At 32.0% G+C, this 23,803-nt stretch overlaps 4 protein-coding genes across 5 annotated transcripts; 1 reads left to right on the forward strand and 3 right to left on the reverse strand.

Annotated features, from left to right (window-relative positions):
• Positions 1 to 97: 97 nt before the first annotated feature.
• On the reverse strand, positions 98 to 14,976 carry LOC132705999 (enhancer of polycomb homolog 1). Its single transcript, XM_060677069.1, has 11 exons — positions 14,595 to 14,976; positions 14,166 to 14,304; positions 9,903 to 10,144; positions 9,586 to 9,803; positions 9,116 to 9,332; positions 8,845 to 9,051; positions 8,465 to 8,658; positions 6,062 to 6,463; positions 5,351 to 5,835; positions 5,034 to 5,178; positions 98 to 4,022 (listed from the first exon to the last, which is right to left on the reverse strand). Exons 1-11 carry the CDS (start codon positions 14,745 to 14,747, stop codon positions 3,824 to 3,826), a joined length of 2,601 nt encoding a protein of 866 aa, XP_060533052.1. The 5' UTR covers positions 14,748 to 14,976; the 3' UTR covers positions 98 to 3,823.
• Positions 14,977 to 16,051: 1,075 nt separating this feature from the next.
• On the reverse strand, positions 16,052 to 17,138 carry LOC132702637 (non-structural maintenance of chromosomes element 4 homolog A-like). Its single transcript, XM_060671408.1, has 2 exons — positions 16,837 to 17,138; positions 16,052 to 16,783 (listed from the first exon to the last, which is right to left on the reverse strand). Exons 1-2 carry the CDS (start codon positions 17,039 to 17,041, stop codon positions 16,098 to 16,100), a joined length of 891 nt encoding a protein of 296 aa, XP_060527391.1. The 5' UTR covers positions 17,042 to 17,138; the 3' UTR covers positions 16,052 to 16,097.
• A 363-nt stretch (positions 17,139 to 17,501) lies between these two features.
• On the forward strand, positions 17,502 to 19,258 carry LOC132697410 (uncharacterized). The gene is made up of 4 exons (XM_060662908.1): positions 17,502 to 17,663; positions 17,716 to 18,705; positions 18,801 to 18,896; positions 18,951 to 19,258. Exons 1-4 carry the CDS (start codon positions 17,609 to 17,611, stop codon positions 19,130 to 19,132), a joined length of 1,323 nt encoding a protein of 440 aa, XP_060518891.1. The 5' UTR covers positions 17,502 to 17,608; the 3' UTR covers positions 19,133 to 19,258.
• Positions 19,259 to 19,393: 135 nt separating this feature from the next.
• LOC132697399 (protein-cysteine N-palmitoyltransferase Rasp) lies at positions 19,394 to 23,424 on the reverse strand. Of its 2 annotated transcripts, none has more exons than XM_060662887.1 (6): positions 23,285 to 23,424; positions 23,036 to 23,223; positions 21,703 to 22,236; positions 20,768 to 20,985; positions 20,374 to 20,708; positions 19,394 to 19,613 (listed from the first exon to the last, which is right to left on the reverse strand). In XM_060662887.1, exons 1-6 carry the CDS (start codon positions 23,394 to 23,396, stop codon positions 19,519 to 19,521), a joined length of 1,482 nt encoding a protein of 493 aa, XP_060518870.1. In that variant the 5' UTR covers positions 23,397 to 23,424; the 3' UTR covers positions 19,394 to 19,518. The 2 variants fall into 2 exon arrangements, with proteins under 2 accessions (XP_060518870.1, XP_060518879.1); XM_060662896.1 differs by having other exon boundaries at positions 23,281 to 23,413.
• Positions 23,425 to 23,803: the final 379 nt, after the last annotated feature.

Below are 23,803 nucleotides of genomic sequence, written 5' to 3' on the forward strand. Positions count from 1 at the left end.
CATCAGAAAAGGAAGATTTAAAAATTAGTTTTATATTTTACTGAACAACCTACATAAGTAAGGCCAGTTATTTCGTTCTATGGTTTCCTTTAATATAATTCAGATCAATATGAACTCGGGGAGGGATTAGGTATAAACATTACGAATGCCAGGCCCAGAGGCTTTTATGGAGACCACTAAATGAAGGATGCAGACGTATGCCATTTGCAAACACATCCAGGTTTACAGGTTTATCTACTCCAATTGTGGCTCCTAATAGTAACTGTGTATATTTTATAAATAAAACAAAGTAGTCAATTTAATTGCGGTCTTTCTAATAGCCCCGCGAGCATCTTTATTTCCTTTTTTTGTCGGTTTCTTGAATTTCCTTACACATATCTAAAATATTTACAAGTTATTCACATTTAGATTTTCTAATGAAAAAACCACAACAATAGTGTTGCATACACTTTTTTTATTTTTTTTACAAGACCCGTATAGAGAAATATCGCATAATGGATAAATTACCACAATCTAATGTTCTCTCTAGCAATTGCCGAACATAGCACATTCAAAATGACTTCAATAAGATTTTCAGATTTTGAAGATGTATAGAGCATGTTGTGTTTAATCTTTTATCTAGTAGTTTTTTTTTCACTAGTGTATGAGCTCACATGAGGGAGTTGTGAGGAACATCCATGTACACATTAGTAGCTATCAAATAAACCACTTCACTGAGACTAGGTTCAGCAATTGGAAGCGACAGCACAAATTCAAAGCGTAACTTTTGTTTATTGTAATATTGTGGATATTGCAAATGACAAATGGGCACTTTTAGTCAAAAATTAACCAAAAGCGAGAAACTTAACATCAAGAAACAAATTAAAACCCACATAATGGCGAATTGAAATAACTGTCAATTATAGTATCTTTCTAATTTATTGAAGTGTGCTAATATTCGTTGAAAAATATCTACTCTGCTATATTCACTGGGTGTTACATTGAGAAGCACTTGTCATATGTTATTCATTAAACTGTTATTACTTTACCACAGATATATTAATAGTTTACTCATTAGCTGTGAATAAATTATATTTAATTTTATTTGCAATATCCTCAATTTATATAACCTAGCATTAATGAACTTAACAGTATAAACACTTAAATTACACTAAAGAACCTAAAATTAGTAGTTCAATCACATTTCACTTTTGTTTAATTATTATACAAATATATTTTTGTGAGATTTACACTGTTAAATTCATTATTTATTTTAAAGAAACGATTGATTTGCAAGAAAAAGGGAATGTGACTTACAAATCTAGATCTTTATTTTTGCACCATTGATTCTTATATATTTGAGTCAGATTTGACCAAAATTTCAACATACCAACAGGTCTTTTAATAGATATCCAAAAATGAATCTGTTTTCATGTGACCCATCAATAAAAATTCGAAAAAAATGTTAATGTTCTGAAATAAATTTCGATAAAATTATTTGTCTGGAAATCGACAAGTTCATTTTTGGAACATGTAAGTACTACAAAGCAACAACAAAGGAAAAGATGAGAAAATACTGAAAATATATATTTTACAACAAGCGTTTTAAAAATATGTATTTACAAAAAGAATTAGATTTTTCATCCCGTGTACATTTTGGACAAACTGACCAATATCTGTTGAATTGTTACCTTCAAATCATCAAAGGCACTTTATTTTTCAACTTTGACAAACATTGAAACCGCGAGAGAAGAGGTAACTGTTAGTAATGAATACAGTAAAAAAAATATTTGTTCAGTTCAACGACATTTTGGATATAACGTCTTTGGTTTTTAGAATTAAAATTTTTGTTAACATTATGTTTATTTATAACAGATTATAAATTTACTTTAAAATAACCGGGTTACCAAAAAATTAATTGCACTTTGTTATACAAGTTTCTTCTGGAAAACAGTAGGTAAGTTGTTACTCTTTATATTTTATTTGTTCATTATAATTTTTTAAAAGTTGCATTATTGATCCCCTAATATGTGAAGTCCTATTCACAGCGACCATTATAAACTGAATCTGAATCTTGTTGTGCATATTAACAGTATTAAAATAAGGTACCTCACACAAGTCGGTTGTTCAGTATCAACAGTGTCATGGAAACTAGAAAGGTTTTGGTGACTTCCAAAAAGACACATAAACCCATACTTGATAAGACTTAATACACACAGCCAAAATTTTCTTAAAACTTCACATTTTTGGTAATAGTAATAGATATGGCATACATGGCATACCAAAACAGCAAAACCATTTTACAATGTGAGTGGTATAAAAATGTCCTAAATCTCTGATTCTTCCAGAATGAACGTATAAACAAGTGTTTTTAATTGTAGATTTATAAATTATTAAGCATTATTGCAACATATATTTTATGTAAATTTATGCCGGTGGTTTTCTAAAAAAAAAGATAATTTCAATAGATATTTGTAGAATCCTTGCACCTGTATCTAATTTTTTTTTAATACTATTGCTTGGCTTTTAAAAACTTTAACAAAAAAAACATTCTTAAAACTCCAACTCAAATGGAATATTACAAATTTGATGTTTACAAATATATATATAGTAGTTCATAAGAACTCCTGAGTTGGTATAGGTATTATTGTATTGAGATGAAACTATGACTAAATCAATAATGTAATTATGATTTCTTCAGATTGTGCAACATCTATCAAAGTTGTTAAACCCAGGGACCTTTGATTTAAGTACACGTCTCGAGAAAAACCAAATTAGTAAAAAATGTCACATTTTATTCATTTTTCATTTACAAAAATTAATAAGTTACTAGAAATTAGTTTTTATAACAGCCTTTTACGAATTTCTTAATTTACGGTACAATATTAACTACAATATAATTACAAATATGTATACTATGTTACAAAAAGTTATATATATGTAAATATATATATATACATATATATGTTTACAGAAATAAATTACTCAACCTTACCAAGTCTTCCTTTTTTTTCGTACGATAGAAGCCGAGGTACTCAACAAAAAGACTGCTTTATTATCCTGCCCAACTTTTAAAACGAAGTTTTTGAAATATAACATATCTCAATCTGCCAATATGCACTTTCCAATTTTAATAATCACAATTACTTATCTCACATACATAGATCTTGGAGAAGAAAAATGAAGAAGACTGAAGAAGTTGTGTAAAACTTAATTTTTTCTAATTTTGTCATTATAATTTTTCAGAATTGATATAGTGCTGATATAAAGAAATTACCATAAACTGTTCCGGGAAATGTAAGCAATTTTACGAAAACCACATTTTTCTGTCATGGACTTAAACAAAACCAGTTAACTTAAAGTATGATAAAAACACAGTTACTGAAACTACAAAAGTGTAGATGATGCGCATAGTAATACTTAGTTTTTCAAAAACTGATTTATATTTGGGGATATGATAACTTTAAAATCCCATTAATAGAGGCACAAAAACGCAATTTATAAATACTCGCTTGTTAAAAAAAATTTTTTTTTTGTATTTTTTGTTAAAAAGAACATCCGTTTAAAGAAGCAATTGCAAAATGGTTTTCAGAGAAATGTTCAGTCTACTTACATATTACTATGTTGTTTTTTTGCCTATTGCATGCTTTCCCTAACTCTCTTTAGTTGTCGGAATAACTATCAACTGAGAAACAAAACAATCCGCAATCAAAATCTATTACCACTCTAACCAATTCTTATCTTGTGTCTATGCAAAATCACCAGCGGGCCGCATGACTGCATATATTAGGATCATGACAAACTAACCTCGTTTCCGTGCGGGGCTCCGCCCCCTCGATTTGCATCACGTCACCTCCATTACAATATTATTTTTGTTGTTTCTTACTAGAGACGGTTTTGTGGAGTTGCCCGGAGCGGTGGCTCCGCCGTTAGTTTTAGAAGTGGGGCTTAATGAATGGTTTACGCCAGTCGAGCTGACGCCGGTAAGCGGATCACTGGATGAATCATCTACATCCATGGGAAGGTCTAGTAAACTGTTGGCACTAGAAGTTATATTTGAAAATTAAAACCCATTAATAAAAAGTTCTTCAAGTCTGAACAAAACAATTGGTTAATAAATATTGACAACTATTTATTAAATGTAGAAGGCATGAAAACTGTTCGTTCATCCTCTTGCTCCCAAATTGGCAATAGAAGAATAATGTTAATGTTATGTTAAGTTTGATGAGGTTTATCACACAGGATACGATTGTTTTACAACTGTGCTATGCCGCAGAAGTGGAATACCTAAGGTAGGGAGAATGTAAAGAATCAAAGAAAACTTAAAATATGGTAGAAAATGTTTTCAAGGGGTGTGGCAACCACCTACATAAAGCGCCAAAAAAAAATGCTTTAAAAGGAATCAAACAAAAGCGTTTAGTGAAATGAAAAATCTGTAGAGGTCTGGACTTTCATAAACACAGAACAAGACACCAGAATACCATGTGTAAGAGAAACTATATGGAAAATAAGTGTTCTTTATGTAGTTCAACATTTTTTCCTTATTTGTCCAATGAAGAATATTCGTAAAAATACTTTTTTCTACTTCCTTCCGTAAAATACCCTATTATACACCGATCTAGCATGCGGGAAGTGTCACTTTACCATGTGGTTTCTTGTCCCACCGATCCCAGCCACTTCGGACATTTCTGGGTTTGAGAGCAATCGGATGTTTTCGGAGATTTTACCTCACGGCTTGTCAATGAATGTATTCGTGTTGTTTTGCAAAAATGTACCCAAAAAATAATGGTAGTAGAAAAAGTATAGTATACAACAGGTTTGGTTAATTTTTTAAGTCACTCGCTTATTAAACACTCATTATGCTGATTCAAAATGCCATTTACCACACTTGTTGCATAATGTACTTTTTCCTTTGCAAATACTGGAGCGTTTATTTCAAGACATTGCTCATATGGAACTGGACAACTTCCACACTGTCGTTTCTAAGACAATTTCCAATATATACTTCTAGATTAACTAGTTTGTTGGGATTGTTTTACACAAAAGAAACTTACCTATGACTATTAAGCGTAACTGATTGTGCTGACGTGAGTAAACTTAAGATACTTGGAGCAGTGTCTGAGTAAGAAGAACCTCGTGCTGGGTTGCTATAAGCGTAACTGGTTAATTTGTTAGTCCTGGAACAGTTGGAACTAGGCGCTGAAAACAATTTGTATAGATTTAATATTGCCATTAATAGCATCAATTATTTGTTTACATGGTTCTATTATTGATTTATATTATTATTCAAATATAAAAAATATTACTTTTATCTTAAGAAAAACTGGTGTTTCCGGATAGTCAAGTCATGATGAAGTTAAATAATCCTTACCTTCAGTTGGAAACTCAACTTGAGTGATTAATCCATTTGTACTGCCAACTTCTGTTGGCGCCTGGTGAGTACCCACTGATCCCATGATTTTTTCAGTACCAAGTTTTTTCTGTATTCGATGTGGCTTGTCTTCAAAAGCTGGTATTTGCATCCCGCCAGCATCAATAAGCGTAAATTTTGAAACACCTACAGTATCCACGTTGCTATCTTCCATTGCATAATCAAGGTAAAAATCTTGATTGTACGGGGAAGAAGACCCTTCAGTGTCTGCTACATCAGCATCAACCCACCGCCTCTCCAAATCAAACAAATCAGTAAAGAAAGGCGATTGGTCTTGAAGGAGGCTTGAACTTGAAGGGTCCAAGGGTTGTACTTCCATAGAAAAGGGAGGTATCGATGTGGAGGTGAAAGGAGGATCATCGGGAGGTAACATAAAGCATGGTGGTTCCCAAGTCGGAGAAGGGGTTTTTGGTCTAAAATGTAACCTGGAAAGAAAATTAACCCCATTGTTTCGGCAACCTCAATTTTAACACAAGATGTGGGAAAAAAATCAATAACATAACATATACCTAGTCTTGAAATTAGGAAATCATTAAACATCAAAGTCCATTATGCTAGATAATATTCAGTGATTCGTTATAATTAAATTACTCTCTTCCAGAAAATTATAAACCCTGGTCTCATTATTGGAAAGTAGATGTTACCACATACCAATTTCTCCTCACTGATCTCAACGTTTCCACCATATTGTCTCTATCATCCTGATTCACATGTTTCTCCTGCAGACTGCCTATGACGCCTGCATCTTCCAAATTTGATACACCATCTTCTTCTACATGTTCCATTTTGTACTCCACTTTAACGCCACTAACACTTGACGATAAGGAATTTGATCTTAAGCCACAACTAGAACTATTACTCCCCACAAAATCACTTGTGAACGATTCACTACCGCAATTTAATAAAACACTGTCCCCTGTTCGTTGAGAATCACTTCTAGATTTTAGAGACCAAGAAACATTTCCGAGATCAACACCACTATCCCGCAAATGTTCCTCTTCTTTGGATACTGCAGATAATTTCTTCGCCGGTTCTGTTATCGTAAAATCCAACCTAAAAATAATGAAATTTATGTGCCTAAGCAAATTTGGTTACAAACTTTAATTTACAGCCACAAAATTTGAAATCCCATTGTGCACAAATTTATATTTTTTAACTTGTAAAAACTGTATTAACAGCGAACATAATTAACCTAAACAATGGAACAAGGGAGCTTCCTTCAATCGAGTTTTTGGCTTTCATCTCTTTTTTAACTTTACGCGATGATTATTCAGGGAAGGCAGTCTTGAGGTTATACATATTGCGGTAGAACGGGAACTACGTCGTGCCTGCTCGGTTGTAGTTGTACAACATTTTCAAAAACGTCGGATTTGCTTGAACACCAGTTACTCAACTTTCGTGAGGCAGAAATCATTTACATAAATAACAATTCCACTTTTGACCATAAAACATAGAATTACAAATATTTTTTGCGGAAATGTATCACTGCAAAAACGCATTGTATAATCCCGGGCGTAGAGACCAATAGGTGAGGATAGTCTGTCCCATCTGGGCAATTAACATATAAATAAAATCTATAAGTAAAATGTTTACAAATGGAACTCAGATATTTGGCATTTAAATTTTACAACTGGATTCGAGCTAATCAACTTCAGTCAATGAATGTATTGGTATTATGCACATTTTAATAGTTTTTTTTTTTTAAATACTTCAACATTTAATTTTTGCATTTGAAATTGTTTGTGCAAGTACTGGTTTGTCTTTGACTTTGTATATTTTACCAATTAACTATCTATCCATCTATGTATTGGAAAACATCATCAGCATCAGCCATTGCCATCCAACCTAATAATCATCTAAAAAATTATTGTTCCCTTTTGTTAATTATTGAAGTCAATTGAAATTGTTGCAGTTTATAAAGAAAATTCACTTTCTCTAAATTGATATTAAATATTTGGGGTAAATATATTCAATCATTTGGCAACTTGGATTGCCAGTCTGACAGTGACATTACCTATAATCTATTGGGCACATAACGAAAACAAAATATCGATTTTGCGTCAGGATGGCGACCAGATGTCATTTCAATAACGCCCTAAAGCCTCGTTTCCAGAACTATGTCCTATTGCCAGCGACACTTTGGTTACCAATAGGAACTGAGCATTTATCAACAGCTTTACCTCTGCTTCTTCCCACCCTTCTGTCGCCAGTGACACGATGGGAGGTCCATTTATTTTTAACTTTTTATGCTGTTGCTGGAGGTGTTGTTTGTTGTTGCTACATTTTTTTCTGTCAGCGGCTTTGGATTTTATTTGGTTTTACTTGGAACTTAAAAGTTTTAAAAAACTTATCAAATCAACATTTGAAAAAATTATGGTACTGATTGTAGAGATTGTTTTTGATTTCAATCACCAAAGTTCCAGAATTTAGAGGCAGTTTATTTCAATATTACCATTATATTATTTAATTTAAAGCATTATATAACTACCGCTAATAGATATTATCTACAACTGCAAAAAGCTAATACTTTTAAATGAGACATATACTTCCTTTTACAAATATTTCTTTTTTCTCCGCCTGTGTTCAATTTAATATAGCAACGGCAATTAAGGTTGTTCTCAATGGCTTATCCATAGTTCTTGTAGGTTTTTTATAAACTGTGTGTATAAAATATATTTATACACAAAAGCTAACCCCAACAGGGGCGCTGAACCACTTGGTGCCGCTTTTTGAGCAGTGTAGCTTGCGAGACTATGTAGTTCTGAGAATGCGACCTAACTCTCAAGATATATGTCAAATAATGACACTTTTAAACGTCTGCAAAATTGAGAAGTTTGTTGAAACATTCAATAGAAATTTACTAAAATTTCAGCTAGAATTTGACTATGTAACAGTACAAAACTTGTGTACCTGTTAAAAACTTTTTCATTTCATTTCATTTTTCATGTTGTTCAGACTACTTTTTTTTGACAATTTTCCTGTTTTCCAGGAGTTTACTGTTTTGCCATGTTGTAATGTTTTTATTAATGAAAACACTAAGCTTAGGGTACTCACCCGCGCCAAAAATCATCGTACTCCGTTGATACCCTGTCTAAAATAATCCTTCCACCTCTTCCCACTCTCCGTCGAGCAAAACCAATACATCGTTTGGGGTTCCTAAGCGAAGTTAAGGTAAAACGAAACCTTTTGTCGCCTAAACCACTCTCCCCTTGCGAACACCAAGGCCAGTTACCCAATGTTGGAAGGGGCTTTAACAAAAAAAACTTTAAATTTGCTGTTTGGATTTTAGTGACCCCAAATTAACAGCTATATAATCTATCCATTTGAGGGTTCACTAGGTCTTAATTTACGGAAAAATTTACAAAAAACTTATTTGTTGACATTATTTGATATTAACTTCACTAACACTAATAATTAAATTTAAGTTAACTTACCATGTGGTATGAACACAGTTTGTTTCTTCGGAAAGCATACTGCCCATCTAAATCACCCTCTTCGCCTGGTTCTGAAGAAACAGACTCTTGGGCCGGTCCCGCCTCATCTTCATCCGATGATAAAGCGAGACTATCAGACAGGCCGCGCCCTGTCATACTTTTGTGCTTACGTTTTTTATATTGCCGCTTCTCCCGTCTAGGTACCAGCTATAAAATAAATAACAGAGTTAATATCAAAGGTAATATTAGCTGGTGATCTAAATATGCTTGCCTCATCTTTAATTGTATTCTTGGGTATCGATTGAATGGCCTGCGTTGTACCCGCCCAGCCCTGGTTGGGGTAATGATTGTGAAATATAGGTGTAAAAGCAGGGCGCAGAGACTGAGTAGCAGGCTTAGAAGCTGCTGCCTCAGCAACTATAGAACCACTGAAGTCACGTGCCTGGAACCTCTTCTCAAAAACTTCTACTGTTAAATGCACATACTCCCTAACAAGAACAAAACCAATATTATATTTCCAGCACGGAAATTGTAGCTAAGAAAGTTCAAACTTAGTTACAGAAAGTTTTGATAGTTCCCCTTGCCCAACTAATTTTAAATTTTATAATAAAAGAAAGAGTACATTTGTCAAACTTCTCCAGTCTTTTACCCCCCTTAAATGTAGAATTTTATTTACTTTTATATCATCGACTAACAAAAACCAAATAATTATGGTAAAAATGACTTTTTTAATACTCTAACCGTTTGATTTTTTCTCTTCTTTTGACTAATTCCAACAACGTAACAGCTCTGTACAGATCCCTTCTAAGTTTTAACATCTTTTCATATGACACCTCATCATTCTTCCTATTCTTACGTGTCTGCATCTTTTCAGTGCGCCGTCGGAAAGCCAAGTAAGGATTACTTGGAGCAGTACCCACTCTATGTTCATTACGAACTGACAAAATCAAAGGATGTTTCTGCAAGTAATAAAAAGCACTATAAATTGTGCACATATAACCAACAATGATGAAAACTAAACAATATTTATTTATTCATTCAAGAATCAAAAATTATACCGTCTTAAGTCGTTTATTTAACCAATAATCAAATACTGCAATGATCAGATCATCATCCTCTTTCAGCAAAGCCTTGGCTTCATTCAGAGAAATGACCGTTTGCCCACTACTCTTTTCAAGTCGGTCCATCATTTCTTCAAACTTAGCGGGACTTAAATCCAACTTCGGTGCCTGTGTTTGTAGCCAGCGTTCATCATCAGAATCCATGTCGTAATCGGGGATGTCTTGTTCCATGGTAAAAGCTGCAAATTATTCATTACTAGAATATTGGATGGTTAGAAATGATTTTTTTACAATGACATAAGGCCATTAACCTGATCACAAGTTCAACCCACCTGTAAGTAAAAATATAAATCTCCGAAACATATATACATAATGAAATATATTTATCGGATAATCATTCTATAATTCAATCAATCTACACAAACTAAAATTGAATTGAAGCTTAAATTTTGCAATTTTTTATGTATGGCTTAAAGGTTTGTAATATTTTTCCAAGAAACTTCCACAGGCCGCTATTTACCAAACTTCCGGATTCCTCCTGCATCAGTTGTTGAATTGAACATACTGACGTTTCGCCAATCATCCTTTTGGCTTCTTCAGAGCTTAACTGAAGCTGCCTCGCAATTTACTCTGTACCTGCTTATATACTGTTTGAGCGGGAAGGAGCTAAAGAAGGGGCATATTGGTGACAGGAGTAGATTCTCGGATTTTTCTTTGTTAGAAGAATTTTATGACCAGTTTCATGACTGTGTACACCATTTACTATGAGTTTTTTTGTCTTAGTCTTAAGGGTCAACAGTGCGAATTATGGGTTGCTTTCGGATTCTGAAGTTAAGCTCCGAAGAAGCCAACAGGATGATTGGCGAAACGACAGCAAGTAAAATTCAACACTAACCGACGAGGAGGAATCCAGAAATTTTGTAAATAGCAGTTTGTAAAACATGGGAAACTTTTTTATATTTACAAAAAGTAAAGTTGGTTCTTTATAAAAAAAAATGTCAATGAATGTTTATAATTATTTTTTTTCGTTTAATTTTTTTAACTGATACATATTATACTAAACACATACTAAAATAATACTTGACTTTTACACTCGTGGACTGTTTTGGGGTAAGTTTTGAAGAATATTTGTCACATTAAAAACAGCTTTACAGAAAACCTAATTTTTTATTTCATTGTTATCGAAAAGATAACCTTTACACCAAATTTTTAATGGATCACTATTTTTATTATTTTTTATTTGGATTTAGAATAATATGGACGTATTAGAAAAGTAAGGTATTTACAACTCAGAAAGGGGGTTTTACGTCGATATCTAATGGTTTACAAAGGTTTGCGTTACTCTAATGCCCGAAGACGCCAATTTTGACTAGTATTTGAAACATATTGACAACAAAAGGTAACTGGTACAAAAAACGATAGTTTGAGCTGATATCTGCAGTTTTGATGCGCTTTTAGGTTCGATGTGTCGGAGGAGCCGATTTTGACTGGAATCTGTTTTAAAAATGGAAGAAAAACCAACTATCAATCCAAGAAAGTAGGTTCAAAAACTTAAAAAACTGAAAATTAAGCATTTTCAATAATTTACTTTATTTTTAAATTATTAGGTGCCGTTATGAGTAATCCTCAAAAAAAAACGGGCGTCTGTTAAATTGTTTATCCTAAACGTCAATCCCGTCTACCATATTACATATGAAGCTTTGCTCTGAAAATTTCCGGTTTCGCATTCATAAAAATTAAACGTGACAAAGTGCAAATTTCACTACAACCACCGAAGCATAGTTCGGTGTTCTAGTGTTGTTTAAGTTGAAGAGTATGTTAAAGTAAGCTAGTACACAGCCAGTGTTCGGGCAGCCGCGCACTTTTTTGTTGCACACTGACAAGGGATTGATCACTACTTGGAATCAGTATTTAAACAAAAAAACTAACCCAAAATAGGCCGAAATCTTATTAAAATTCTGCAAATTCAAATAATTCACAAGTCTAATACAAGTTCAAATCAGGCAATCCGGCAATGTTTGTAAGTCCATTGCAAAATATAGACTTATTTTTTCAAAATTAGATTTTAGTTTTGGACTTCATATGATAATTTTTAAATATTCCTAGCAATCCAAAGACGCGAATATAATTTTTGAAGATTTGTGAAGCACGTTTTTAAACGAATATAGAATAAAACCAAACAAACAAAATTAAAATGTAGATAGATCTTTGAATGTTGTAGACAAATAAGTTATCTTACATTTAAATATTAAACGCAATATTTACACATCTTTTGGATTCCTCCTGCAGGACGCAGAAGCAATAAAGATTTGCAAATAGTATTACAGCACCCTGTGAAAGTTTCTTAGAAAAATATTCAAGCGCATAAGGTATTTACTCTTTTATTTGATTGATTTTTTTTCTATGTTTGACCAATTTTTTAGCACCAGATGCATGTATATAATATATTACATTGCTTTTAGTTTAGTCCGCCATGAAAACATATCAAATCACATATAGTTTAAATGCCTAATTATGTACCCATCAAGAGTGCGGAAACTGTCATTTAAGACGTCGGCTTTGTCACTCAAAGTAGCGACCCACTTCCAACATTTCCGGTAGTTTAGAAAGGGGCTTGGGAGCGGTCAAATGTTTTTAGTAAATTTAGCCACAGATCCTATTTTGAACTTTGTCGATACTGACATCAAAGGTCACTCACAAATGTGCACAAAAACTAATGGTCGTCGAAAAAATATAGAATGCCAACACGCTAATAAACTTCTTCAGTCACTCGTTTATTAAGCACTCGCTCCCCATATCACAAATAAAACTAGGGACTAAAATAGCGTTTATTAAACTTGTGGCGTAATATACTGTTAATGCATTGTTTGAAAATTATTTATTAGATCTAAAATATGATCTAGTATACCAAGTGTCAAAAAAAAATATGGAAAGAGTGGAATATCTTGAGCATTAAAAATTGATCAAAAATATAAAAAAATCGCTTTAAATATTGAATATAAAACCTACCCCAAACCTAATAGCCACTGCCATTTTTTATTCTAAATTCTATGCCAAATTCTTTGCGTTCTTGGTTATCACACCTTAGTTTTAAGATATTTTAAAATACCCAATTATGTGCGAATCAATCGTGCGCAAAGTCTCACTTTAACCCGTCAGTTTCCACTACTTCACGAGTTAAGAGCGATCATCTCATTTAAAAATGATTGGTGCAAAATTGGGTACTTTACAGTAGCCAGTAGCAAAAGTATGTTAAAATGAATGTATGGTAAGACCAAAGTCTGATAATATTAACCCCTGTATTTCTTTAGAAAACGGATAAATCGTTCTTTTGCGATTATGACACCATCTACCGAGATTATGGAAAAAGAGCTGGGATAAAAACTGTCATTTTTATGGGGGTTTCGATTTCAGATGTCAAAGTTGCTACCTCCCTTTTTACAAAACTTCTGGATTCCTCTTGTTTACAGTTTTCAGACAAGCTCTGAAGAAGCCAACAGGATGATTGGCGAAACGTCAGCAATTTCGACTCAGCAAAAAGACGCAGGAGGAATCCAGAAGTTTTGTAAAAAGTATTGCAGTAGCCTGTGGAAGTTTCTTTAAAAAATTGCCTCCCCCAATATTTTGGTTTTAGGGAACATTTTTTAAATTCAATATTTACATTTCATATATTCCAATTTCCATACTTTTGGATCCCTGGTATAATATATAATAAGTATATTTTTTGTTATACTTTTATTTTTCCTTACAGGGAACGAATTTAAAAGCAACAGATTTTGTTTACTATTTTTTAAATTTATTATCAAATATGCAATAACTGTTTTTTTAATTACACCTTTAAATAAAAATATACCATCCCTAATCTTTGTTTAAATTACATACTTTTCTCTTTGATGCTAGTATTGGGTCTTAGTTTTTATAAAATATTTTTTTTGACTCTCTCGAATATATTCCCTTTTTTTTTCTGTACATATAGACAATCATGTATTTATGTGAATATCAAATTCAAATGGAGAATAATACTGGATTTCTGAAATATAAACACTTTACAGGCATGATGGCACATTATTCTGTAGCATTTGAAACTGAAAATGGAATGTGAACCCTTAGTAACCAACAAAGGGTGGTTGACAAGATGGAACATCTCATACTAGTTTTACTACCATTTTTTTTTAAATCAACATTGTTGTTTTTGAATAAATAGCACTTAGGACAAAATGTTTAAAATGCTTTACAAGGCATTACAGTAAAAAGTCTTACGTTGCATGTGAATAAGTTGTCGAGGCATCTTGTAGTTTGAAGGATAAACCCTGTCGTAGAAGTCTTTGAGAGGTACATCTGTGACTTCGGGAGTAGGAATGATGAGTCCAGCACATATTGCCCTTTGTAGATGATGCTCCTGTCAATATTTTGCATTTGGCATTACTGTATTAAACCTATGTAATGAACATAACAACACAGTATTTTCAAAAATGACGGAAACACATGACGACGCAGGGACAACCCAAAATCCGACGTAACTTTGAATTTGGCTCGAAAAATTAGTTGAATTTTAACTATAGAGTGCAAAATTCCTCAGAAATAAATTTCAAAATTAATTTCACCGGCTACGTGCCTGGACGTCAAAAATAATCAACATGGCGACAGATTAAATCAACGATTGTCCGATGTCAGTATCAAAGGACTTACGCATTCCTCCTCTTTTTGCATTCCCGATGGCATTTGAGGAACTGCTCGATTAATTGCTGAAAAATCCGGAAGGTCCGGGAGCTCCTCTGCCATGTAAATAGGCATGGGCTTGCTGGCATCCAGGGCCCGCGCCCTAAACGAAAGCTTCGACATATTTGTTGACAGCACAAAACACACGACAAGGCCAACATAAAAACTTGTGAATACAGGATTTCTGTTACTCGGACCGTCCGAGACGGACACTAAACGAATCTTCGTGTTCCTTAGTACGTTCCCATTGTTTTTATTTACACGCACTCAGTCACAAATACAATAAAACAACTTTGAAACTTTCCATGTTAAGCGTGTAATACAGAAAGCCATCATGGCGGCTATGCCATGGAACCATAGAAATTTACCAGTAACGTGCAGTGCGCGGGAACCGTTTACGCAAGGGACGGGAGGACAATTCATTCATATAAAATTTCGTGGCTTAAAAAGATTTTCGCTATATTAATTAATTAAAAAAATACAATGAGCTGAAAAATATAGCATGGAATAAAACAGGTGATATAAGTAATAAATGAATTATATAATTATATTTCCAGTTGCTTGAAAGTTTTTCCATTGACTAGCACCGACATCAGAACGTCAAACAAGTGTTCACAAAATGCCGATTGGGTTTTTGCGTTCGAGGAAAATAAATAAATACCGACGAGTTATATCTGCTTTGTTTTTAAACGCAACATTCGAATGATACGGGTAAATCGAACTAAAGAAAAATCATGTTTTTCTTGAAGAACACAAGGGCGTAAAATATAACAAAGTTTATAAACAGAATAGAAAAGTATATAAACAGAAATAGTAGTGGGGATAGTGCGGAAGTGACGTGTACCCACGTGTTGGTATTTAATTTTAATTTTTATTTGAAAACCAGACATTTTATGCATGTTTTTTTTTATTATTTCTGTTGCTACATACGAAAAATGGAAAATAGTTTTGCTTTGGTTTTTCAACGGAATAATATATGAAGTCAATATATTGTGGCGTAATGAATGTGTATTTAATTTGCCACTCTCCGGATTTTTTTTGTGGTTCAAACAGTACAAATATTGGTTACCTGCCCTGTAATGTAACACTTAGTAAATGTCAACGCTTTTTAATAGTAGATTATGGTTTTAGCCATTTTAACTTTTTTTACATACCCATTGAAAGTTAGGTAAAACACTTAGGAGTCCTTCAATTATTTTTTAGACTATAACTGAATGTTTAGTCAAAATAGTTTTGTATTATTGTTGTGCACAAAAAGAGATAAAAATTACTTTCAAATAGCTATTGTTGTAAGAATTATTATAAATTATTCTTTAAGTTAGATCAAGCCTTAAGTCAAAATTTTAGGATTGAAAATTTGACCAACATTTTAAATGCACAATGTAGCTCCACCACCAAATTATATCAAGGAAATAAAAGTCTTACAAAACTTTGAAAAAGCATATTTTACTGAACTCATAACACAATTGTAATTTAATCATTTGTTTTGTGTCTCTGGATTAGTCCATCTTTTTTGAATTTCTTCCACACATTCATGTTTATAGATGAAATTATTTGTGAGTTTTTCCCCCCTTCATCACGAAATGCTTTTAAGTCCTTCTTTTTTATTGGCTGGATCACTGGACTGCCACTCTTATCTAAATCTAATTTAACTTTTCCATCTCGTACTAAAAATGCAAAATAAAATATGTTTTCGATAGTGTTTGGGTAGCTACTAGTGTCAATTATGTAATCATAATAGCTTATAGGTACTTCTTGATTTGCAATATAAGCCTCAGCCAGTACATCAAACAAAACCTTAACTATCTTTTCAATACTTTCTTCTTTATTTAAATTATTAATTTTTTCAGGCTCCTTCTTTTGCAACTTCTCTTTTATTACTCTCGAATTCTCTTTTCTTTGTTTAGGAACTGGTGGTGATGCATTTAAATCATATGATCCATATGCAGTTTTATACTCTGGTAGGTTGGGTATGGTTTTTCTAGATTCATCAAGCAATTTTAAAGTAACTGTAGGGTCAATATTTTCTCTCTCTTGATCACATATTTGATGCAATATTTTGTCTGCAAAGTCCCTTCCATCATAAGTGGAAGTAAAAACATCAACTGCCTCAATACATCTTTTTAAAATTCCACTTGCAGAGGAAAGAACTAAACAATCTAAAAACAAAAAAACCTGTGTTTTTATTTTATTTAAATTTCATATCAAATACCTAAAACAGTTTCATCTGCATTTCCAACCCTCTCTTCAATTGCAATTTCATTATCCAAAATGTTGGCTTCTTTTAGAATCTCTCCAACTTCATTTACAGCTGCTAAACCCACATCATTACTTTCCTCAATGGTTTCCACTTTGTTTAATAGTTCTTTATAATGGCTTTTTCTTTGAGTAGTTCGCGTGTATTGGTCAGTATTCATTCTTTGAATTATTTTACCAATAAACTAAACGCAAATAAAATTTAGCCACATTGATCAAAACGGGCAGAGACATCTTTTTTAAATAATGTTAACATTATTCCTGAACTGTGGTTATAAGTGTTCGACTAATAACATACTATGAGTCCCACAGAAAGTAAAAGAATTTGAGAAACATTTAATCAAACATTATGTTTTTCAAAATTTACCTGTACATATAAAGAAAAAAAAATTAAATCCCTATTACTATATACAATAAAACGTAAAAAGAACAGTAAATAGAGGTAATTAAGTTTTTAAATTAAGAGTGTAGTTTAGTCCATCTTCATTTATGATTTTGTAAATATCATTGCACTTATATGCTTCACAGACATTTACAGAAATTGAATAGCAATCCCGAATCTTTGGGTCGCGGGGACTTGTAGTTCCAGAATCTAAAGAAAGCGGTATTTATGGGTTAACTGCCCCAAGGTAATATAATAACCTTCTCACAATCGTATTGTAAGACGAAGAAAAACTATATAACCTTAGTTTTCTGTATTTTGTACAGAAAATTAAATTGCGTGTACCATGAACAAAAAACAAGGAATAATACGCAAACTGTCTTCTATAAAAACTAAATCTGGTACGTGATACAACTAGTTAAACGTTTAAGAAGTTTTTTTCTTGTGTTTTAGATGAAGACGTAACTAAAAACTATCAACAAGGCATCAATTCATCAAGCATTACACCCACTAGAGATTCATTTGCCACTGAAGATGAGGATAGCCCATATTTTCCATGTGTCACACAAGAAATCAAACATGAAGTTGATGTCCTTTGGGACTGGAATTCACCACAGTCCAAACAAAAAACAAAAAAACATAAAAAAAGGCTAAATATGACAAACTCACATCAGATCTCCTTTAAAAGATATCCGTCAAATAACCAACTTAAACATGATTTTGATAAACTGAAAGAGGATTTAACAGCACTAAAACAAGAACTGGCAGCTCCAGATCATGAGGAAAGTCTAATTTTGTCTCCAAGGGAAGAAGCTGCCTATAAAGATGAAATGACAAATCTCAGTGCTATTGATATTCTTATTAAAAGTAACCAAACTTCTTGCAATAGTGACCCAGAAGACATTTTTAATGACTCTTTGGATGAACAAATGATCCAGTTTAGCCAGCAAGTTGAAAATGAATTAATAAAAATAAATGACAATTGTAAAACTAAGTATCTTACTATAGATGAAAAAATTAACAAAATTTGTCATGACAGTGACCCTAAAAGTTCTTCAAATAATTACCCCCACACTAAAGCAGTTCCTCCAATTTCTCTCTTATCTAAAGAGAATAATTTAAAAGCAGAGCCATTTTCAAATAATGGTCTTGAACAACCCTCTTGTAAGGTAGCGAATAGCGTAGTGCTCAAGAACAAATCCGAAGATGGAATTTTTGATGATTCATTTGAAGGGGTTGCTTCTCAAATACCAATTGAAGACCTTGACCTATTAACTCAAGTAGTTGATATAGCCTCATGTAGAGTAGCAAGTCATATCAATAAAACTAAAACTGTATTTCCCACATCCCAATCTGAAACTTTTTTCTCACGTAATAGTACAAGTAATATTGCGGCGAGAAAAGTTGAGTTCTACAGAACACAAAGTTTTGAAATTTGTAATGGTAAGACTGATTTAACAGATCATATTTAACACATAACATTAGGAATCTCACATTTTTTTAATGTAATTGTGATATATAGATACAGATAATTTTAGGTATTTTGTCGCAAGATAAGTTAAATGAGATCCAGAAAAAAAGGATGGAAGCTGAAGGAAAATTAAAGACAAAAAAATTTGAAGAGTGTTCTGATTGTAAGTATTTTTTAATTAAATATTTTGAAAACCAATTACATTCTGTACTTACAGCTCCAATAAAATGTTCTCCAGAAGAAGTAGAGAAGAAAAGGTTGCAAGCTCTTGCCATTAGAGAATCAAAAAGGCAACAAGAAATAATTGAAAGAAAGAAGCAAGAAGCTTTGCACAGATTGGCCCAAAGTCGTAAAAAAAATGCTGTTAGTGTAAAAAGTTCCCTTACAAAAAGGTTGTGAATCTAAGACTGAAATTTGAGTTTATAATACCATTTGGCTGTGGCAATAGAACAAATTTATCATCCCTACAGTTTTTTTGTGGTTCAGTAGAGTTTTCATTGTGTTTCCAGAATGAAAGCTAACAAATATTTATGATGGTGCAAGTGAAAATCGAATCAATTTAATTTGAGAATTTCTTTTTTACTTTGAATATCTTAAGTGCTTTTTAGATAGGGACAACGTTGTCAAGACTATTTTGCAAAAGCAATGTTGAAGGCTAGCATCTCTTGCTATAAAAATAAGTATACAATATGAATTCTCTTTATTCGCTTTAATTGCAAAGTGTCCTATAGTTATAATTTTGTGTTTTTACACTGAGTAAACAAAATTATTGACCTCGGTTTAAGTTACAAACTTCTCGCTTTCATGTCTCTCAAACTAATGGATACTTCACAACAGCAATACAATATAGACAACAGCACCATTTTGTTGAAAAAAGTCTCTGCAACAAAATTTTGCATTAGGAGGCAAGACAATGTTAATTATAAAAATACATTAATCATCAGTGGTTAAGAATAGTCTTTTGACATTTTAATTTTATTATTTCAATTTTTTTGGAAGGTTTTTATGTTAAAATCTCATAGATAAAAAAGACTTTGTACAATTGATCGCGTTTTAGACAAATAAAACAGTCAAAATATAAAACCGATTTAAACATAGGTTATATTAAAAGTTGAATATAAAAAATCAATCCAAAACTTATAGTTAAGACAATACAACTAAACTGTGGGTAAGTACTACCTCGGCACATTGTGCAGTTTTTCAAAAATGTAAAAATCCCATAAATATAGATCTGGAAATGCATTGTTTCCAAGATACAGGGTGTACAGTTTCTTTAATGTTAATGTTAAATTTTTCAGCGTCCTTTCTAGTGGTAAGGGGCCGATTTGGCTCTAACTAAATAAAACTTAAACAGAGGTGTTTGGTGGGTGGGGAGAAAACTTAAAATTTATTGATAAAAATGTCGCCACTGACTTTAATTTAATTTTGATACTGAACCTACATTTTTTCGTCTCTTGAATGTTTCTCATATTTGATTTCTTTTGCAAGATAAAAAAAACCATAAAAATATTTAACCGCAATCCAATAATATTTGCCAACAATTTGACTAAAAATAACTTCATATTTATCATACAAAAACTGTTGAAAGTAACCACCTCCAGCTCGGAAATTTAAACATATTACAAACCAAACATACTAACCTGTTAAAAAACTTTGAAGAAAAATATATCCTATATCAACTCCAGCAAAAAAATAAAAATTTGAAACGGCAGAGGCAGCTAACAATGGTGATGCTAAAAGGTTTTTCAAAATTTGCAATTTGGTTGAGCCTAAACTTTTTACAATTTCGGTATTTTTTAAGCAAGACTCATAAATAATATTTGCCAAAGATTCTAAATTGATACCAATAAAATTTGCAACTACCCAAATAAAAATGTGTTGGGCAATTCCATGCCAGATAAATATAAACGAAAAACATAACAATGAAGACAGAAATTTGTTCAGATGGAATCGTCTTAAAGGGATATATATACACCTGAAAAAAAATAAATCTTCGTTTTAAAAACTGTTTTTTGAGATATATCAAAACCTTACATTTTCAGAAAATCGTATAATCCCGGATCAAAATATTTCCACATTTCAGAGTACAGATGAATCCTGCCAATGCATCTAGGCAAACTAGGTGTAGTGATATTTTCGAAAGAAGCAATGCTTGTACTTAGCCCATAAATCACAATATATTTTAAATGGAAAAACTGACCCATTGCATATCCATACCCACAAAGAGTCCACATATCAAATTGTTTTACAAACTAAAAATTGCACTCAATTAAAAAAATGTCAAGTTTATAATACCATTTTAAAATCAGAAAATAAGACTAGGATTTAATAATAATTTAATAATTTATTTATTTAATATTTATATTTAAATAATTTAGTAATAATAATTACGTATCCTTCTTTTGTGTAAAGTAACTATGATATTCAACTCTCTGAAAATGAATTAAATAAGATAATTAATTCATTAAGGTAATAAATATCGCAGATATATCCTGTGATGTGTTTATAAAGACAAATTCTAACTAAGAATAAACAACTATTAAAGTAAATAATTAAACTATTATTCAGAACAAGCAGGTTCATTTTACCATAGTTAGTTTTATATTGTCAAATATGCGGTTTACAAAATTAACTCAACTTCTCTGTGATATAAGAAAAGTGGCAGACAGATGAAACTTGAAGAATGTTTTTTTTGGTCCTTCTAATTAAATTTACAATTGATAGCAGAAACGGCGCCACCTTAACAAAGTAACTCGCCTAAGCACTTGCATTTTGAACTAACATATTAGAAGTAGAAAGCTGTAAGAAGCAGAAAATTAATGTTTATAGACAAAGGCATCCGTTTGTATTGTATTGTAAGTTGTTAATTTTTCTATAATAATATAAGCTATAAGCCTCCACCTATTTTTCAATTTTAATAATAAATAAATAAATATGATGAAGATGGTGAAGATGTACTACCAACTTACCTCTGGTTGAAATCCTGTAGCATTAACGTAAATATAATGCAAACATATCTCTCCAAAGGTAAACCATATAAGACACCTCAAAATGTTTAAAATCAGATTTTTTATTCGTATCGCAATAGGTTCAAATTTTTTGCAATACATTCCATCAAAATGTTTAAATGATAGGAATGGTCCTGTGCACATTGTAGGAAAGTATAAACAATATGCTAAGAACTTTCTAATATCTTCTTTTGAAGTAGTTAAGTAATAACTTGTACATCTGAGATTCATCCAACTCAATATCAATATACTAATGTAAGTTTCATAGTGGTTAATTCTATATTGCTTTAAAAATGTTTCATCTGAATTTATTTTTTTGAAGACAGCACTTAGTCCTATGAATGTCAGGTTGCAAATCCAAATACACAATTTGCTATGCAGTGCACCAACTATGATAAATGTAATTGGTTGGATCAACAAAATCCAGGTCAATAGGTAGCCCATTTGCGAAAATAAATACATCACCGAAAAAGTTATTTGGAAATATTGTAGACTCTAAAATAAATAACATAAATATTATTTTAATCAACTAAAACACAGGGCCAACAAGCTTGCAATGTTTCATAGGTATTAAAAATAATTGCAGTTGAGTTAATTATTAATGCTTGAAGATTATATAAGTTAGAATTTTTTAAAATTTTAGATTAAAAAAAATAATAATAAAAATAAACATAAAAAAATCAGCATATAAAAAAAACATTTACCCATTCCCTACCAGTTTTTGATCTTTAAATTTGAGAATTACTCCATATTTCTCCTAATAGTTATTTAATATTAGCAGTCATTTTAATCTCCTTTAAGTTAGAGGTGGGAACTACATTAGGTAATTTATATGAAGGTAGAGTCTCAAAATTAAATGGTAGTTTTTCTACACTAAATTCTTCTATGGGGCAACTATATATTTTAGAGGAATACACTTACTTTGGTAAATAAAATAAATTTCGTATGTAAATTTGTTAGAGAGCCACCCTGTTCAAATATAAGCAAAATATGGTCCATAGTATAGCCCTTTAAAATTATTGATTAGTTAAAACAGTTTCTATTCCTTAAGAGAATATTTTAATTGTGGTTTCCAATAAAGTTACTTAAGATTCCTTGCATGTGCATGTATTGTTTCTAGACAATAATTTCTGTGATTGTTTTCTTCTTATATATTTACTGTAGATATAATTTTTGAAAAGCTTTTTTATAATAGTACAGTGAGGAACCAGATGGTTAGTAATGACTTCTATTGGGCACAACAGTAAATAAATAATTGATTATCTATTAACATGTCCAGGATTAAATATCTTACCTTTTCACTAATGTGGGAAACTCTTAAACATTCAAAACTAACTAAATATACAATTATGTGCACATAATTTGTTTTTAATAAAAAAGATATTGTTTCCCATTCAAAATCTGATTTGTCCTTTTTATGAGAATTTAAAATCAACCACCCTGGTTCAAAATCGCCATAATCATCAGTGTATTTCATAAAAACTGTAAAGAAAAACACAAACGAAATACACTTGTAATATATGGTAGCACGTAATATACCTACAAGTTTGTGTAACCCTGCTAAAACGCCAGAGTGCAAAAAATACAGAACTGACCCAGATGAAGAGGAATAATCTTTTCCGGGTTTGATCGAACCTTCTTAAAATACTTAACATTATTAATCATCGTAACCAGCCACACATTTAAATTATGAACTTTTTTTTCTCTTCTTCACTAAAGAAAATTTACCACATTGGTCGCATTCAGGGAACGTAGCGAAGGGCTCCCGATACGTAGCGGTACCGATTGGGAACGTGTATGTAGAGGTTAGAGGTTATGGTGTCTTATTATTGTTGGGTGTTGTTGATATTGACATTTAGATTTTTTCGAAGGTTTATCCTATTCAGTGTTTGTATGTTGTGCTGCTGATTAACTTGAGGCTCTTCGAGGACGCTGTGGGTTTAAGCAGTAAGCTTAAGCAAGCAAGTAATCCCAATAAATATGGAATAAAGATTTTTTGTCTTGGTTGATGCTGCTACGACATACTGCGCTAATTCAGAGGTTTATGTAGGACAGCAATCTC

The sequence above is a fragment of the Cylas formicarius genome, unplaced genomic scaffold (assembly GCF_029955315.1).
Source record: "Cylas formicarius isolate icCylForm1 unplaced genomic scaffold, icCylForm1.1 PGA_scaffold_10__41_contigs__length_53128322, whole genome shotgun sequence".
NCBI classification, from domain to species: domain Eukaryota; kingdom Metazoa; phylum Arthropoda; class Insecta; order Coleoptera; family Brentidae; genus Cylas; species Cylas formicarius.

What these genes read in the sequence shown, in the direction of transcription:
- LOC132702637 (XM_060671408.1), bottom strand. Translation starts at nt 17,041, where the DNA reads ATGAATACTGACCAATACACGCGAACTACTCAAAGAAAAAGCCATTAT. An exon ending in TGCAGATGAAACTGTTTTAG is followed by an intron (nt 16,784 to 16,836) that starts GTATTTGATATG and finishes TTTTGTTTTTAG; the next exon opens with ATTGTTTAGTTCTTTCCTCT.
- LOC132697410 (XM_060662908.1), top strand. Translation starts at nt 17,609, where the DNA reads ATGAACAAAAAACAAGGAATAATACGCAAACTGTCTTCTATAAAAACT. An exon ending in AAGTTTTGAAATTTGTAATG is followed by an intron (nt 18,706 to 18,800) that starts GTAAGACTGATT and finishes AGATAATTTTAG; the next exon opens with GTATTTTGTCGCAAGATAAG. An exon ending in ATTTGAAGAGTGTTCTGATT is followed by an intron (nt 18,897 to 18,950) that starts GTAAGTATTTTT and finishes CTGTACTTACAG; the next exon opens with CTCCAATAAAATGTTCTCCA.
- LOC132705999 (XM_060677069.1), bottom strand. Translation starts at nt 14,747, where the DNA reads ATGTCGAAGCTTTCGTTTAGGGCGCGGGCCCTGGATGCCAGCAAGCCC. An exon ending in TGCAAAAAGAGGAGGAATGC is followed by an intron (nt 14,305 to 14,594) that starts GTAAGTCCTTTG and finishes AAATATTGACAG; the next exon opens with GAGCATCATCTACAAAGGGC. An exon ending in TAAATAAACGACTTAAGACG is followed by an intron (nt 9,804 to 9,902) that starts GTATAATTTTTG and finishes TATTACTTGCAG; the next exon opens with AAACATCCTTTGATTTTGTC.
- LOC132697399 (XM_060662887.1), bottom strand. Translation starts at nt 23,396, where the DNA reads ATGTTAAGTATTTTAAGAAGGTTCGATCAAACCCGGAAAAGATTATTC. An exon ending in CTACAGGATTTCAACCAGAG is followed by an intron (nt 20,986 to 21,702) that starts GTAAGTTGGTAG and finishes TGCAATTTTTAG; the next exon opens with TTTGTAAAACAATTTGATAT. An exon ending in TTATACGATTTTCTGAAAAT is followed by an intron (nt 20,709 to 20,767) that starts GTAAGGTTTTGA and finishes ATTTTTTTTCAG; the next exon opens with GTGTATATATATCCCTTTAA.